Below are 18,943 nucleotides of genomic sequence, written 5' to 3' on the forward strand. Positions count from 1 at the left end.
AGCGTTTAGACAAGGAGATAATTCTGCTTTTGGAATGTTTGGAATTCTGCATTCTACAACCCAGAGGACATGAGTGAACCAGATGGGTTTTTCTGACAATCAACAATGAATTGATGATCATCATTAGACTTATAAATCCAGATTCTTAGTGAATAATAATTCCACTATTATTGAGTATATTCAGATTGAGATAAACAGAACTTGGAAAGCAAAGGATTTGGACAGCAGATGGAAAAGCAGATTAAGCAAAATTAATAATAATCATATTGAAAGATGGAGCAGTCTCAAGAAAACATACTTCTATTCCTTTAATATTATGTACCTGGCACTTTGAGGTTGTAAAGAGCTTGGAATCATGGGATATATGAGGAAAAACTGCAATAGCACTGTGGTAATGTCACTGGGCTAGAAATCTGAGACCTAATGTTCTGGGACTAGGATTTGAATCCTACCATGACATATAGTGAAATGTGAATCCAATAAAAATCTGAAATTAAAAGTCTTATGATGACCATGAATCAGTTATGTTAAAATTCCATCTGGTTCTCTAATGCACTGTAGGGAAGAAAACTCACTGGCCTCACCTGGTCTGACCTGCACATGATTCCAGATCTACAACAATGTGGCTGCCTCCTCACTGCTCTCTGAATTGGTTTAGCAAACCATTCAGTTGCTAAAAAGCCTCAAAAATAAAACCCAGATAGAGTATCTGTCATTGACTAAGACACTGGATACGACAATGTCAAACACAGTCCTGTTGAACCTGCACGGTCACCAGCAGGCTAGTCACAGAATTGGGAAAGCTGTATCATGGACTAGTCAAGCAACTGTGTGACACAGCCAAATTCACAGCATCTTTGCTTACCACAGACAAAACTATATCTCACCACACCAAGATTATTTGGTTTTAATGGCATCTGTTTGGGAATGATCTTATTACTAGCTGCACTGATGGAGGAGTTACCTTTGTTAAAACAAATGGCAAATTTGACTGTAACCTGATTCCATTGAGGCCAAGGTAGCAACATCACCATCCCTGAGCATATCCAAAAAGACCCCTGTAGACGTGATGACACAATGGTAGAAAGTCATGAGGAAGTTGTCCTGGGAGACCCTACCATTGACTCTCGACCCATGATGTCTCATGATAGGCTGCCAATCATTACCAAGAAAAACTCTGGCAGGTGACTAAGAACTATCTCCAACATTTCCTCCAAATTTCATGCATTCACAGCCAAGGGTCTGCTCTCAGTGATTAGAGTCAGCACACCAATTTTGGCATTGATTTCCAGTTCCAGAGTAGCTGCAGTGCCCAAACCTCTGGGGTCCATGTAGCCTGAAAGAAAATTAGAGGAAATGCTGACGCCCATCCCCACACATACCACCTCAGTTGATAAATAAGTACTCCTGTATGTGGAATACCACTTGAAGAAAGCACTGAGTAACAAAGGTGCAGAATGCATTCTGGGTGGTGATCTTCAATGTCCATCATCAAAAGTGGCTCAGCAGCACCTTTAGTGATCAAGCTGGTAGGGTGCTAAAGGACATAACTGCTGGATTGAGTCTATAGATTGTACTGAAGGAACCAATAAGAGGAAAAAGCATAGTTGACCTCATCCTCACCACTCTGCCTACCAAAGATAATATCAGGAAGTATAACCACCATGTATTCCTTATGAGGATGAAGTCTCATCTCCATTTTCAGGACACCCTCCATTGTTTTATGTACCACTATGACCATGCTAAATTGGATAGACTTCAAACAAATCTTGCAACTCAACACTGGGCATCCATGAGAACTAGGGGTCATCAGCAGCAGAATCATATAACAATACAAGCTGTAACTTCAAGACCAATCATATCCTTCATTGTACCATTACCATCAAACTAGGGATCAACCAGGTTCATTGAGGAGTGCAGGAGGACATGCCGGGGTAGCACCAGGCATAACTATAAAACATGGCGTCAACCAATAACATACCAAAGAGCACAGGCAGCAAGTGATAGATAGATAGATAGAAATAAGTGATTTCACATCCAACGGGTAAGATCTGAGCTCTGCAGTCCTGTCACATTCAGGCATGGATGGTGACAAACAATTAAACAAAAAAACAACTCAAGTATCTCCATTTTCACAATAGATAAGGTTAAAGCGGAAGTCAGAGTGGCGTGTATTCTGAGGACATGGCTTTGAATCCCACCATGTCAGGTGGTGAGATTTAAATTCAATGTTAAAAAGCCCGGAATAAACAGCTAGTCTCATGGCAACACTGTCAATTTTTGCAAAGACCTATCTGTTTCATTAATGTCCTGTCGAGAAAGAAACCTGCCATCCTTACTTTGTCTGACCTACAGATTGGCAGGGGGTGGGAATTAGAGCCACATATCTGAGAGGTGGACATTTGCAGCTGGGGCAGTGACAGAATGTAGTGAATCTATTGGGAAGGTTTCTCATGTGATGAAACAGAGGAATTGATTAAAGTGTGTCTGCTTCAATGCAAGGAGTGTCAGAAATAAGAGTGACGAATGTAGAGCATGGATCAGTACTTCGGGATACGATGTTGTGGCCATAATGGAAATGTGGATTTCACAGGGGCAGGGATGGTTGCTTGATGTTCCAGGGTTTAGAACATTTAAAAAGAATAGGGAGGGTGGAAAATAGGGAGGGGGTGTAGCATTACTAATCAGAAAGTACATCACAGCTACAGAAATGAAAGCTGTTGAGGAAGGTCTGTCTGCTGAGTTAGTATGGGTGGAAGTCAGGAACAGAAAGGGAGCAGCTACCTCATTGAGGGTTTACTACAGAACACCTAATAGCAGTAGAGAGATTGAAGAACGCATAGGCAGGCAGATTCTGAAAAAAGGCAAAAGTAGCAGGGTTGTAGTTAGGCGTGATTTCAACTTTCCCAATATCAACTGGAACCTCCAAAGCGCAGATAGTTTGAATGGAGCCATTTTTGTCAGGCGTGTTCAGGAGAGTTTCCTTACTCAGGATGTAGACAGACCGACAAGGGGAGAGGCCATTTTGGATTTGGTGCTCTGCAATGAGCCAGGGCAGGTGTCAGATCTCGCGGTGGGAGAGCACTTTGGTGACAGTGATCATAACTGCGTAATATTTAACATAGCCTCAGAGAGGGAAAGGAGCAGTTACTGAGGGAAGATATTTAATTGGGTAAAAGGAAATTATGACGCTATCAGACAGGAGCTGGGAAGTACAGACTGGGTAAAAACAATGACCGCAGAAGCTGGAAACCAGATTCTGGATTAGTGGTGCTGGAAGAGCACAGCAGTTCAGGCAGCATCCAAGGAGCAGTGAAATTGACGTTTTGGGCAAAAGCCCTTCATCAGGAGTAAAGGCAGTGAGCCTGAAGTGTGGACAGATAAGCTAGAGGGGGGTGGGGGTGGGGAGAAAGTAGCATAGAGTACAATAGGTGAGTGGGGGGGGGGGATGAAGGTGATATGTCAGGGAGGAGAGGGTGGAGTGGATAGGTGGAAAAGGAGATAGGCAGGTAGGACAAGTCTGGACAAGTCATGGGGACAGTGCTGAGCTGGAAGTTTGGAACTAGGGTGAGGTGGGGGAAGGGGAAATGAGGAAACTGTTGAAGTCCACATAGATGCCCTGGGGTTGAAGTGTTCCGAGGCGGAAGATGAGGCATTCTTTTCCAGGTGTCAGGTGGTGAGGGAGCAGCGGTGAAGGAGGCCCAGGGCCTCCATGTCTTCGGTTGAGTGGGAGGGGGAGTTGAAATGTTGGGCCACAGGGCGGTGTGGTTGATTGGTGCGGGTGTCCCAGAGATGTTCCCTAAAACGCTCTGCTAGGAGGCGCCCAGTCTCCCCAATGTAGAGGAGACCACATCGGGAGCAATGGATACAATAAATGATATTATTGGATGTGCAGGCGAAACTTTGATGGATGTGGAAGGCTCCTTTAGGGCCTTGGATGGAGGTGAGGGAGGAGGTGTGGGTGCAGGTTTTACAGTTCCTGCGGTGGCAGGGGAAGGTGCCAGGGTGGGAGGGTGAGTTGAGGGGGGGCATGGACCTGACCAGGGAGTCATGGAGGGAACGGTCTTTGCGGAAGGCGGAAAGGGGTGGGGAGGGAACTATATCCCTGGTGGTGGGGTCTTTTTGGAGGTGGCGGAAATGTCGGTGGATGATTTGGTTTATGTGAAGGTTGGTAGGGTGGAAGTTGAGCACCAGGGGCGTTCTGTCCTTGTTACAGTTGGAGTGACTTGTCCGGACTTGTCCTACCTGCCTATCAGTGTTGAGTGAGGTCCCGCAGGGCTCTGTTATTAGGCCTCTGCTCTTTGTAGTTTTTATAAATGACTTGGACGAGGAGGTTGAGGGGTGGGTTAATAAATTTGCAGATGACACAAAGGTTGGAGGTGTCATCAATAGTATCGAGGGCTATTGCAGGCTGCAGCGCGACATAGACAGGATGCAGAGCTGGGCTGAGAACTGGCAGATGGAGTTCAACCTGGATAAATAAGAAATGATGCATTTTGGAAGGTCGAACTCAAATGCTGAATATAGGATTAAAGACAGGATTCTTGATACTGTGGAGGAACAGAGGGATCTGGATTTGCAACTACATAGATCACTCAAAGTTGCCATCCAAGTGGATAGGGTTGTTAAGAAAGCATATGGTGTTTTGGCTTTCACTAACAGGGGGATCGAGTTTAAGAGCCACAAGGTTTTGCTACAGCTCTACAATTCCCTGGTGAGACCACACTTGGAATATTGCATCCAGTTCTGGTTGCCTTACTATAGGAAAGATACAGAGGCTTTGAAGAGGGTGCAAAGAAGGTTTACCAGGATGCTGCCTGGACTGGAGGGCTTGCCTTGTGAAGAAAGGTTGAAAAAGCCCGGACTTTTCTCTCTGGAGAGAAGGAGGAAGAGAGGAGACCTGATCGAGGTATACAAGATAATGAGAGGAATAGATAGTCAATGGCCAGAGACTTTTCCCCAGGGCAGGTTTGACGTGTACAAGGGGTCATAGCTTTAAGATATTAGGTAAAAGATATAGAGGAGACGTCAGAGGAAGGTTCTTTATGCAGAGAGTTGTGAATGCATGGAATGCATTGCCAGCGGTGGTGGTGGAAGCAGAGTCATTAGGGACATTTAAGCGACTGCTGGACAGGCACACGGAGAACAGTGAGTTGAGGGATGTGTATGTTAAGTTATTATTTTTTACATTAGGATTGAACCTCAGCACAACATCGTGGGCCAAAGGGCCTTTTCTGTGCCGTACTTTTCTAAGCTCTATGTTCTAAATTTGACCTGAGACCTCAGCAATGTGTTTCACTCTTGACTGTCCTCTATACAGTTCAGGATGGGCAATAAGTGGTGATGCAACCATCAGTATCCACTTCTCATGACAATTGAAGAAAAAAACAAACTAGTTCCTGCATCAGGTGCCCTGGAATGAAAGTTTATCTCAGAGAGAAGAGAGGGAGGGGAAAGAAGAGCAGTAAACAATAAGACAGGACATGAACTTTATTTATTGTCGCTTCTAAAATTTTATTATCAAGAATTCGCAATTATTTATATTTATGGTTAAGGGCTTGCAATGAAAATGAAATTTGGACTGTGCAGAATTAATTCTGAGATGATAAAATACTTTTTTAAAAATGCAAAATGGCACTCACAAACTATCAAAGTATTCTGTGGCAATTTAATTTTTATCATATCTTTTCATATTCTTCATGCCTTTGTATAAACAGCTTCTGCAGCTCTTTGCCAAGTGGATCAATCCACAAAATCATGAACATATCCTGTATAACTGGAGCTGACTACTCAGAAGCTTTCAGCCATGAACTTAGGAGTGACTGAATGAGAAATTGAGGCTGACATTGCTCAGTTGAAGTGAGCAGGCAAGGATGTAAAAATAGATCAGTTGATTGAAATGAAGAATAGCACTGAATATGGCCATCAGGATAATTTTCTCGTATGAAAAGAAAGCTGGTTTACCCTTCTTCTGGATGGACAGCTATTGCACGTGGCTGATCAAGCCCTTGGGAGATGACCACATAGCGAAAAGAACCATTAAATCTTGCAACTTCTATTATATTGAAGCCATAATCTGACCAATATATATTACCTGTGAAAGATGTAGAAGAGATAAATGTTAATGTTCCATCAAGCTACAACATTAGGAAGTAATTGAAAAAATGGATAGAAAAATCTCATACCAGCTATCCAATCAACCGCAATGCCTTCAACCCGTCCAAGGCCATTTGTGATAATATCATCCCTCCAGGTCTGATCTCGTTTAGCTCTGCTAATTGTACTCCTTCCCATATCTGTCCAATAGATTGTATCATTCCCTGTAAATAAAATTAGATAATTGAAATTTCAGAAGGTCACTAATTTTACAGGATGTTCACAAGTCAAAGTCTAACAAGAATGTTTTATCTTTTCAATGAACCTTTATTTTGGCGCATACTTCCTCAAGTTCACATCAATTTTCTTTTATCTGCCAGCAAGGTATGCATTAACATGTTTCCCTTGCTGAACTTCAATGCTGTTCTTCATGTATGAGACCATGTATAAACATGTGAGCAACCAATACTGAAAGCACAGTCAAGTTCCATTTTGTCTCATTTGTAAAAATATCAACACAAATATACAGAAACATTTTCAACAGGGGGTCAGGATCTGGAATTTTGAACTTTGACCTAAATTGGGTACAAGCTTGACAGTGCCTCCCCAAAGGCTGCATTGAGAAGATGTGGTTTAGGTTTTATTTAGATCATAAGAATGAATCATAGGAGCAAAAAGAATGGCCCATCAATAATTCCAGAGGCAAAAAATTCAGATAACTCTGTATTTGGGGAGGGTGGTGAAGGATAGGCTACCAACAGGCTGGGAGACATAAGACTGAGTGAAGGTTGCATGGATGTTCCTCCTAATTACATTAATGTGTTATTTTTTCTTCATAAAAGTAGTTGATTGGTAGTGCAGAACTTGGGTATTGCTGAAAACTGACATATTTTGTGTAAGCATTTTGTCTTGTACTCATCTGGACAAAGAGCAAGAAATGTCAATGTAAGAAGTAAACAACATTAATGCTATATGAGAGGAGAATGCTGATGAGTTGATATGTGAACTCTGAGCACAGAGATGTTGTTTGAGAAATAACTTGCCAAGCTTTGCATTTTTTTTTAATTTTAAACCAGGCAGATTGATTCTGATTGGCCATGACATTGCCCTAAAGAATGAATAGAGAATACCTTTTATCTCCTTTCTCTATGACAACACTTCCACCAATTTGAGTATAATGTAGTTTCCTTTACATTCTTCATAAAGAGTCAGATTTTCCTGAGCATCATCCAGACTGTGAGGACATCTTCCATTTAAAAACAAAGGTATTTTCCCTATTGCTTGTGGACCGGGAGGAGTAGCAATCTTTCCAATCAGTTCCCAAATAGCTGGGCCCCACCCCTATCCCCCACCCCCAAATGGTCCTTGTAGAGACGCTACCCCATCACCACCCACCCTGTGGTCTAGGATTAGACCTCCCTTCCTAATCAGCATGGGTGGCACGGTGGCTCAGTGGTTAGCACTGCTGCCTCACAGCACCAGGGTCCCAGGTTCGGTTCCAGCCTTGGGCGACTGTCTGTGTGGAGTTTGCAAATTCTCCTCGGGTACTCTGGTTTCCTCTCACATTCCAAAGATGTGCACATCAGGTGAATTGGATAAAAACAATGACTGTAGATGCTGAAAACCAAATACTGGATTAGTGGTGCTGGAAGAGCACAGCAGTTCAGGCAGCATCCAACGAGCAGCGAAATCGACGTTTTGGGCAAAAGCCCTTCATCAGGAATAAAGGCAGTGAGCCTGAAGCGTGGAGAGATAATCTAGAGGAGGGTGGGGGTGGGGAGAGAGTAGCATAGAGTACAATGGGTGAGTGGGGGAGGAGATGAAGGTGATAGGTCAAGGAGGAGAGGGTGGAGTGGATAGGTGGAAAAGAAGATAGGCAGGTCGGACAAGTCAAGGAGACAGTGCTGAGCTGGAAGTTTGAAACTAGGATGAGGTGGGGGAAGGGGAAATGAGGAAGCTGTTGAAGTCCACATTGATGCCCTGGGGTTGAAGTGTTCCGAGGCAGAAGATGAGGCGTTCTTCCTCCAGGCGTCTGGTGGTGAGGGAGCGGCGGTGAAGGAGGCCCAGGACCTCCATGTCCTCGGCAGAGTGGGAGGGGGAGTTGAAACGTTGGGCCACGGGGCGGTTTGGTTGATTGGTGCGGGTGTCTCGGAGATGTTCCCTAAAGCGCTCTGCTAGGAGGTGCCCAGTCTCCCCAATGTAGAGGAGACCACATCGGGAGCAACAGATACAATAAATGATATTAGTGGATGTGCAGGTGAAACTTTGATGGATATGGAAGGCTCCTTTAGGGCCTTGGGAGGAGGTGTGGGCACAGGTTTTACAGTTCCTGCGGTGGCAGGGGAAAGTGCCAGAATGGGAGGGTGGGTCGTAGGGGGGTGTGGACCTGACCAGGTAGTCACGGAGGGAACGGTCTTTGCGGAAGGCAGAAAGGGTTGGGAAGGGAAATATATCCCTGGTGGTGGGGTCTTTTTGGAGGTGGCGGAAATGTCGGCGGATGATTTGGTTTATGCGAAGGATTGTAGGGTGGAAGGTGAGCACCAGGGGCGTTCTGTCCTTGTTACGGTTGGAAGGGTGGGGTTTGAGGGCAGAGGTGCAGGATGTGGATGAGATGTGTTGGAGGGCATCTTTAACCACGTGGGAAGGGAAATTGTGGTCTCTAAAGAAGGAGGCCATCAGGTGTGTTCTATGGTGGAACTGGTCCTCCTGGGAGCAGATACGGCGGAGGCGGAGAAATTGGGAATACGGGATGGCATTTTTGCAAGAGATAGGGTGGGAAGAGGTGTAATCCAGGTAGCTGTGGGAGTTGGTGGGTTTGTAAAAAATGTCAGTGTCAAGTCGGTCGTTGATCTTCCGTAATTACACCGGCACCACTCCCCACCTCTTCCTCCGCTACATTGATGACTGCATTGGTGCCACCTCGTGCTCCCGCGAGGAGGTTGAGCAATTCATCAACTTCACCAACACATTCCACCCTGACCTTAAATTTACCTGGACCATCTCTGACACCTTGCTCCCCTTCCTGGACATCTCCATCTCCATTAATGACGACCGACTTGACGCTGACATTTTTTACAAACCCAACATTTCAACTCCCCCTCCCACTCTGCCGAGGACATGGAGGTCCTGGGCCTCCTTCACCGCCGCTCCCTCACCACCAGACGCCTGGAGGAAGAACGCCTCATCTTCCGCCTCGGAACACTTCAACCCCAGGGCATCAATGTGAACTTCGACAGCTTCCTCATTTCCCCTTCCCCCACCTCATCCTAGTTTCATACTTCCAGCTCAGCACTGTCTCCTTGACTTGTCCGGACTTGTCCGACCTGCCTATCTTCTTTTCCACCTATCCACTCTACCCTCTCCTCCTTGACCTATCACCTTCATCTCCTCCCCCACTCACCCATTGTACTCTATGCTACTCTCTCCCCACGCCCACCCTCCTCTAGCTTATCTCTCCACGCTTCAGGCTCACTGCCTTTATTCCTGATGAAGGGCTTTTGCCCAAAACGTCGATTTCGCTGCTCGTTGGATGCTGCCTGAACTGCTGTGCTCTTCCAGCACCACTAATCCAGTATCAGGTGAATTGGCCATGCTAAATTGCCCCTTGTGCTAGATGCATTAGTCAGAGAGAAATGGGTCTGGGTGGATTACTCTTCGGAGGGTCAGTGTGGACTGGTTGGGCTAAGGGTCTGTTTCCACACTGTAGGGGAATCTAATATAATCTCCCACTAATTCAGCAAAAGGCACCTATTTGTTACTCTTCCCAGAATGCTCTCTGCATAAAATGGTGCCATGACTATAAATCAGGAAGGTTTCCAGACAGCATGGTTAATAGAAAAGATATTGTACCCTGTGGAGTTAAAGTTCCATGTCAAGGGGCCAGATGGAAACTCTTCCCCTCACCTCCCACCACCAGAAGACACTTATAAAACTTACTCCTAGCAATATCAAACAGCTGATTACATCTAAGTTATATTATTTACAATATTGGTGTCAGAGATACCTTGCTCCTCCACAGTTGTAGTATTTTCCAATAGAGTCAATCTAAATAACATTGTTGAGGCATGAACTTAAGTTAACTAATAAATCATAAATAAACTAGATAATCTCCCTGGCACTGAAACATCATCTTTAAGCATTCAGTGTCATTCTCTCAGAACGTTATTGTTTAAAATATGTCTGCTGATTTTTGTATTTAAGTTTTTTTTTCCCTTAATTCTTTTTTGCTTTCTATATCATGGTATTTATGTTTCCTGCTTTTATCCCTATGAAGATTTGTTAACATGATCCATTAATTGGCTTTCCAGATGCTGTAGATTGCTGCGGATGGGGGCAAATTGAAAAGACAAAGTGAACACTCTGGAGCTCATTTAAAATTTATGGAAGACTTTTTCAGAGGTGAATGTCATGCACCGTTCTCTAACTGCTAATATGTTTACTTTTGACATCAATATTCTTGAAGTTCAGAATGGTTGTGATTTTTTTCTGTATATATATATATATATATATATATATTAGCAATGTCCACATGGTACGTTTTTGTCTTTCGCTATCTATTATAAGCAAATTCATCATGAAGGTAAATTTCAATGATCAGTGACAACTGCACTTAAATCACTGATCTATAACCTTTGACCCCAAGTCCCAGATCTGTAGTTGACACCAAGATCTTGGCAATGATCAGAAATTGGCACTTTTAAGTTTTAAACCACAAGTTGCTAACATCAACTTTGAAAGTGGAGGATGGTTCCTTATTCAGATTTCTTATTCAGAACTAGCAAACAAATGGCTCCAACACAAATTGAATCTGGTTCTCTCTGGGGCAATGGTTGAACAATTACTTTCACATATTATGTAGCACAAGTCATTATGACAGCTGGAAAGCTTTTATTTGTAGATGTAGAGAGGATTTGTTTAGGCTTCAGTTGCAGCACAGAGTCTTGGTAGGCAGGTGTACAATTTTCAAAACCTGCCCTTTAGTGCTATCTCCAATGCACATGTCAATTTACTGAGATTCCACACTGGAGCAGACCCTTACAAAATTACCAGGTTAGTCTTCATGCTCACATCAATGTATTCCAAACATGCAAGGACAGAGAGGTAAAATATCTGGAAGCTTATATATTTTCATAAAGCACAGTGGAAGGAAGAAATATTTATCAGTAGCATTTATCTTTATATTGAGTTTACCATGCAATTATTTACAGTCAGTTAAATGATAACTTAGATTTATATGGAGGATTATATGAATTTATTAAGCCCTTAAGTGCAACCAAGCTTCTTGATTTAACAAAAAAAAACTGCCAGCCCAGGAAATGGGCTGAGCTTGCCGCCTCATCCCCAGTCAATAGAATCTGTCACCTCACCCCTTTATTTCCACTCTAAAGCATTTCTTTCTGTTCTGGCCAATAAATGTTTCCCATAGATGTTTTCTTCAAACAGTCTGTCCTCAATGCCACTATCCTGCTGAAAGAAGTAAAGAACGTCTGGATTTTATTGATCAGAAATAGACTCCTACCCATTTGCACTCTTGAGTATCACAGCTATATGGAAAAGGAAGTTTTAGAACTGCAAGGCTCAACCCCTCGGAAGGCAAGGTGCCTTTCCTATGGTTGTGAAGCACTGTGGGCAGGTGCAGTGGGACGTCTGACTGTTATAGAGAGGGAAGTCCAGCTTCTGAATGTGCCAGCAACATCAAGAGTCATGATTATGTGAGATCTGCTGTGGGTATTGCTGGGACTGCAGACAAGCTCAGACAAGAGGCCCAATAGAATCCCTAAAGTGAAGTACGTCTTGGGTTTCAGACTGAGATTTTTTTGCATGATTGGGGGGGGTAGATAGGGGTGGGGGCTTGAAGAACATGTAGTTTGGAAGGAACAATGTATTACCTTCTTATAATCATGGAGCACCCTGCAATGGCATTAACCACGTGTTTTCTACCATTTTAAGCACTTTTAAAAATATATATAAATCCCCAGTACTACCTATCTGCCCATTCTAAGCATTTTGGAATCCAGGCAGCGTAATTTTGGTGTCAATGGAGTTTTCAATTCACATATAGTTATTTTGCTACACATGATAGGTAGGCTGTTGACTTGAATAACCTCCCCCCCACCCCCCCACCTCTGTAATTCCCACCCTCTGTAGAATGGGAGTGCGTTCACGAATGGGTGGAAAGATGGTGGGTTTGGCACTCTGTCTGTATTCCATCCCCATCCCCAAAAACATGTCCAGCTTGTAAATGTCTAGTCTGAAATTTCAGCTGTGTGTGGGTTCCTGGGAAATGCAGATTTCTGCAGTGACTATGGGAATGTTATTGTTTGCATTGTGACTGTTAACTCAAGTTGCTGAGCATGGAGAGAATACTGAAACATGAGGGTAGAAGACAGTAGTTCTGATATTCTTCAATTTGACTGTCTTCTTATGAAGAGCTAGGCTGGTTAATGCCAAAATTTGAAAATAATCACAATAAACAATTCAAAGTGTAAAGGACTTACCTAATGAAGATAGACGTTATATCATATTGTTCAGATAGACATGATATTTTATTCTAAATGCAGCTAAAATATAAAGCACTGGAATTTTAACAAAATAGTCTTTCTATGTGTTTCACAATGTTTAATTATTATGTATTTGCCAATAATACACTCAGAATAAATCCTGCAAACTTCTATATTTTCCAGATGTAGAACAGTTTGCTGCACAAATATTAGAACTACATTGTATCCAACTTGTGTTGCACAAAATAATGTTAGTGCAGTAATGCTTATGATTTTAATTTTGTTGCATTCATTTGAAGATGTATTTATGTTAATAATAATGTAATTACTTTAAACTAACCATAATTCCTGTCTGACATATTATGAAGTGTCTTACTCCCAAGGTACATAATTGCTTCTTTAATAAGATGTGGATGGAAAATGCTGGAATAAGACCCAGCATGTCAGGCTAGTTGGAAAACGCCGCATGGAATTAAATACACCCTCCTCTTCCACACCCACTAGGATTGAGCAGAGAGGTGGAGGTGCCTTTACTGGTGCAAAGGCTACAGCTGGAAAGCGGATTACCTTCCCATCTACTTTTACTTCAGCCTGGGGGTAGAGATCAATGTCAGTCAACTGCAGACTACTGTTGCAGATATTCTATACACCACTCTCAAGTGATTTCTTGCCTTTATTATTTGTCAACTGTGGCCTTTATTTTATTCACTCATGGTACAAGGATGACAATGGCTGGTCAGCATTTATTGTCCATCCTTAGTTGCCCATGAGAACATGATGGTGAGCCAGCTTCTTGCAGTCTGAGGGAGGGAATTCCAGGATTTTGACTCAGTGATAGTGAAGGAACACCAATATATTTCCAAGTCAGGATGATGAGTGGTTTGGAGAGGAACTTGCAATTGGTGGTGTTTCCATATATCTGTTGCTCTTGCCTTTCTAGATGGAAGTGGTTTTAGGTTTGGAAGGTGCTATCTAATCTTTGACAAATTTCTGCAGTACATCTTACAGAAGGTACACAAGGCTGCTGTCAGTAGTGGAGGAAGTCGATGCTTGTGGTTGTGGTTGAAGAGTGTGGCGCTGGAAAAGCACAGTTGATCAGGCAGTATCTGAGGAGCAGGAAAATCAATGTTTCGAACATAAGCCCTTCATCAGGAATGAGGCTTGTGACACAAGGGGGCTGAGAGATAAATGGGAGTGGAATAAGGTGTGGGGAGGGGAAATGAGGAAACTGGTGAAATCCACATTGATCACATGTGGTTGGAGGGTCCAAGGCAGAATATGAGGTATTCTTCCTCCAGGGGATGGGTGGTTAAGATTTGGTGGTGGAGGACGCCCAGGTCTTACATGTCCTTGGCGGAGTGGAAAGGGGAGTTAAACTGTGTTACGTTGGTGGTTCAGTGGTAGAATTCTTGCCTGCTTGTGGTTGTCGTGTCAATCAAGTAGACTGCTTTGTTCTGGACAGTGTCAATGTTGGAGCTGCATTCACATAGACAAAGTAGGGAGTATTCCTTCCTGACCTTTGCCTCATAAATAGTGGACAGGCTTTGGGTCATCAACAAATAAGTTACCTGCTGTTGCCACTACTGCAGTGAGTCCAGTTGAGTTGCTGGCAAACTTCAGGACGTAGATAGTGGGGAATTCAGAGATGGTAACACCATTAAATGTCAAGAAATGGTGGTTAGATTGTCTCACAATAGATACGGTCATTTTCTGGCAATTGTGTTGCATGAATGTTACTTGCCACTTAGAATAGAAATCCTACTGTGTGGAAACAGGCCATTTGCCCCAACAAATCCACACCAACCCTCCAAAGAGTAACCCATCCAGACTCATATCCTATTGCTCTATATTTAGCCCTGACTAATGTACCTAACCTACAGAACCCTAAATGCTGTGGGCAATTTCGCACAGCCAATTCACCTAACCTGCACATCTTTAGACAGTGGGAGTAAACTGGAGCACCCAGAGAAAACCCATGCAGACACAGCGAGAATATGCAAACTCCACACAAAGAGTCACCTGAGGCTGGAATCAAACCCGGGACCCTTGCTCTGCGGGACAGCATTGCTAGCCAGTGAGCTACTGTGCTTGTCAGTCCCAAGTCTGCAATATTGTCCAGGTCTTGTTGCATTTGAATATGGACTGCTTCAGTAACTGAGGAGTTACAACTGGTGCTGAACTTGTGGTGTAATTGCAGCCAATTCACAATTTTGAAAGAAAATCGAATAGATACTTGGGGGAAATAAACATGCAGAGCTATGGGTATACAGCAATGAAATGGAATTAAGTGCATTGGTCTACGGAGCCATAAATACTTGATGGCCAAATGACCCACCACCTACATCATATTTATTCTATGACTCTAAAACTACTCAGTATAAAATTTTGAAAATTCTCATGTAGTCCTAAGAACATCATTACATTATTGGATTTTATACTGTTTATTGAGGTGGCACAGTGGCCCAGTGGTTAGCACTGCTGTCTCACAGCGCCAGGGACTCAGGTTTGATTCTAACCTCAGGCGACTGTCTGTGTGGAGTTTGAACATTCTCCCCATGTCTGCGTGAGTTTCCTCCTGATGCTCCAGTTTCCTCCCATCATCCAAAGATGTGTAAGTGAATTGGCTGTGTGAAATTGCCCATAGTGTTCAGGGATGTGTAGGTTAGGTGCATTAGTCAGGGGTAAATGCAGATTAATAGGGCAGGGAAATGGATTTGGGTGGGATACTCTTCAGAGGGTTGATGTGAACTTGTTCGGCCAAAAGGCCTGTTTCCACACTGTAGGGATGCTACAATTCTGGTGAGGGTTAACACTATTATCACTCAGTAGGTAATTCTTGTGTTCTCAAAGATCCAAAATATCAATTTTCCATCATAATTAAGGATAGTGCTGGGAATATTAAAGATAAAGAAACACTGCCACTATCTACTAATTTAGCTTTGGAATTTACAGTCATAGAGATGTGCAGCATGGAACAGACCCTTCGGTCCAACTTGTCCATGCCAACCAGATATCCCACCCAATCTAGTCCCACCTGCCAGCACCTGGCCCATATCCCTCCAAACACTTCCTACTTATATACCTATCCAGATGCCTTTTAAATGTTGCAATTGTACCAGCCTTCACCACTTCTTCTGGAGGTTTCCTTAAGCATAGTAACAAAGACAAGATTGAAAGGTTGGGGACCCATGAGTCTAATAAAATTGCTTGTGACAATCATTGGACATTTCACAACAACTCATGCTACATTCAGTAAATGCAGAGTATTGTCAAATTTGTTCAGATATTCTAGTCTAGAAATTACGCACCATAAAGCAAGTAATCTTATATTGTCAAAGGCTTTAGTTAGGTCTACGAACAACAGATAGAGATCATGATGTTGTTCTCTTTTATCAGGCTTGTTGTGAAAAAAATTGTATTTGCCCTCTGTCACATGATTAACCTTAAAACTACACTGGGATTGCAGAAGAACACCTTCTTTATGCTGGACTTTTAGACTTTTGAGTCGAATCCCTGTAAGAAGTTTCCCTTAAGGTTGGAAAGGACTTATTGATCAGCAATCGATAAATACATTTTTGGATTCTTTTCCTTTTCAGATGCTGACTACTTCAGGACTTTCTTTCACTCCAGATATTTTTTGAAGATGACTGTAAATTTTTTAACAAAACCATTCCTATTCCACTTCCAAACCTCTACTGCAATGCTGTCAGCACCAGGGGCTTTGTCATGTTTGTTTGAGTTGATTATCTTTATAACCTATTTCATAGAATTGAGGAAACAGGCTTTCTTTCTCAGACAACTGCTCAATTTGACAAAGAGAATCCAAGGAGAGTGGGTGCCTCTGTTTATGGCCTCAGTAAAATGTTCTTATCTATCTCCCAAGACTAAAAATCTCCACCAAAGTTACAGAGCTGGTAATCTGAAAGGTCTATGCACAGATTATAGTATCCTAATTTCTTACAAAGGAAATATCCAGACCATGGCAAAACTATCACAAGTGCTCCCAAGAACCTTGATTTCCAAATCAGAGTCTGAAGACCATGCAAATACTGTGGAGCAGTTGGCTGTGCCATCACTCTCAAGTTTGTTGAAACATTATCAAACTTTGATATAATGCTCTCTAGAGTTGCCACTATTGACAAAGACCCAGTGGACACATCCAGAAAAAAGAAATCCCTTGTACATCCTTGTTTCCTGAATTTAGGTCACCACCCTGCCAACCTCCCCCTCCATTGTGCTAGTTCTAATATTAATTAACTTAGCCATCGTTGCACCTTTTGCGAACTTTCTTTCCTGCTGAAAAATCATGTACCCTTCAATACTTGTCCTAATCCTCAATCAATGCCATCATGAAGCAATATCTCTGTATTGGCTATCAGATTGTATGGATTTATTTCTATTTGTAATATCAGTTCATCTGTTTCATTTGAAATGTGCTATGATTCAGACACAGAACCTTTAGTTTAATTCTTGTCTTATTTTTGTGATGTTTAGCCCTATCTGTTAATTTAGTTTTACATTAATACTGTCCATGCTTTCCTGCCATGATCTGTTTATCATTTTCTGTATTAATACCTTTCTTTGTTTCCTTTCTTCTACTCTTTGATTTGTCATACTCTCCAAAACCTGATTCCTTCCTTCTACTTTATAGTTTACAACCTTACCTACTTCCTGAATGATGTGGTTCACTAGATCATCAGTCCCAGCACAGTCAGTATATATCTTTTCCAATGGTAGAGGCCCCACTTTCCTCAGGACTGGTTCCATGTCCACAAAGCAGAATGTAACTTCCATCACACTTGTCTATGAACCACCCATTAATTTCTCTAATCTAATTTGGCCAATGCCAATTTCTCAATAAATTATCACAACTTACTTAGTGGTATCATGGAATGGATACATCAACTGATGAAAGTTCCCTTTTGTGCTCTGAGTATTTTTCAAAAGTATATTTAAACAATTTTTTTTCTGTTTTATTCAGCTCTCACTGATTGAGCATTGTCTCTTATCTTAATCAAGGAGAACATACTTTGACATTTTGATAACTCTCAAGGCATTTCTTTAGTGTTATTGCACTTTTATTCTGCAATGTTTTGTATTTCACTTCTATAGAATAGAATTATGGTCCCCTTGGCTCATTGCATAATGCATACTATCTATCTCTAAATTCTCTTATTCTATATGTGTACCACATTGGACAAGCCAAAGTTGATCAGCACAACAGGAATCTATAAGTTATACACAGTTATAATGACACTGTTTCTGAAAGCAGACAAATTAAAGAAAAGAAAGGGAACAGTTAGATTTCATTTGTGTCTAGGTAGAAACAAAGCAGAATATAAGATGTCACTGGGCCACAGAACCCAGTTTTGTAAGTCATAAAGTCATAGAGTCATAGAGCTGTACAGGATGGAAACAGACCCTTCGGTCCAATCCGTCCATGCCGACCAGATATTCCAACCCAATCTAGTCCCACATGCCAGCACCTGGCCCATATCCCTCCAAACACTTCCTATTCATATATCCATCCAAATGCCTCTTAAATGTTGCAATTGTACCAGCATCCACCACTTCCTTTGGCAGCTCACTTCATACCCATACCACTCACTGTGTGAAAACATTGCCCCTTAAGTCTCTTTTATATCTTTCCCCACTCATCCTAAACCTATGCTCTCTAGTTCTAGACTCCTCCACCCCAGGGAAAAGACTTTGCCTATTTACCCTTTCCATGCCTCTCATAATTTTGTCGACCTCTATAAGGTCACCGTTCAGCCTCCGACGCTCCAGGGACAACAGCCCCAGCCTGTTCAGCCTCTCCCTATAGCTCAAATCCTCCAACCCTGGCAACATCCTTGTAAATCTTTTCTGAACCCTTTCAAGTTTCAAATCTTTCCGATAGGAAGGAGACCAGAATTGCATGCAATATTCCAATAGTGGCCTAACCAATGTCCTGCACAGCCGCAACATGACCTCCCTACTCCTGTACTCAATACTCTGACCAATAAAGGAAAGCATACCAAACACCTTCTACACTATCCTATCTACCTGCGACTCCACTTTCAAAGAGCTATGAACCTGCACTCCAAGGTCTCTTTGTTCAGCAACACTTCCCAGGATCTTACCATTAAGTGTATAAGACCTGCTAAGAATTGCTTTCCCAAAATGCAGCACCTCGCATTTATCTGAATTAAACTCCATCTGCCACTTCTCAGCCCATTGGTCCATCTGGTCAAGATCTTGTTGTAATCTGAGGTAACCCTCTTCGCTGTCCACTACACCTCCAATTTTGTGTCATCTGCAAACTTACTTTTATGTTCCTCTTATGTTCGCATCCAAATCATTTATGT

At 42.6% G+C, this 18,943-nt stretch overlaps 1 protein-coding gene across 1 annotated transcript in view; it reads right to left on the reverse strand.

The window, feature by feature from the left end:
- LOC140482363 (low-density lipoprotein receptor-related protein 1-like) overlaps positions 1–18,943 on the reverse strand; it is a 1,932,271-nt gene that overhangs the window by 498,007 nt on the left and 1,415,321 nt on the right. Inside the window, exons 36-37 of the mRNA XM_072579726.1 lie at positions 6,186–6,320; positions 5,965–6,094 (exon numbers count right to left, since the gene is read on the reverse strand). Of these exons, the coding sequence (XP_072435827.1) occupies positions 5,965–6,094; positions 6,186–6,320 (265 nt within the window). The remainder of the gene's footprint in view (positions 1–5,964; positions 6,095–6,185; positions 6,321–18,943) is intronic.

The sequence above is a fragment of the Chiloscyllium punctatum genome, chromosome 10, assembly GCF_047496795.1.
Source record: "Chiloscyllium punctatum isolate Juve2018m chromosome 10, sChiPun1.3, whole genome shotgun sequence".
Taxonomy (NCBI): Eukaryota; Metazoa; Chordata; class Chondrichthyes; order Orectolobiformes; family Hemiscylliidae; genus Chiloscyllium; species Chiloscyllium punctatum.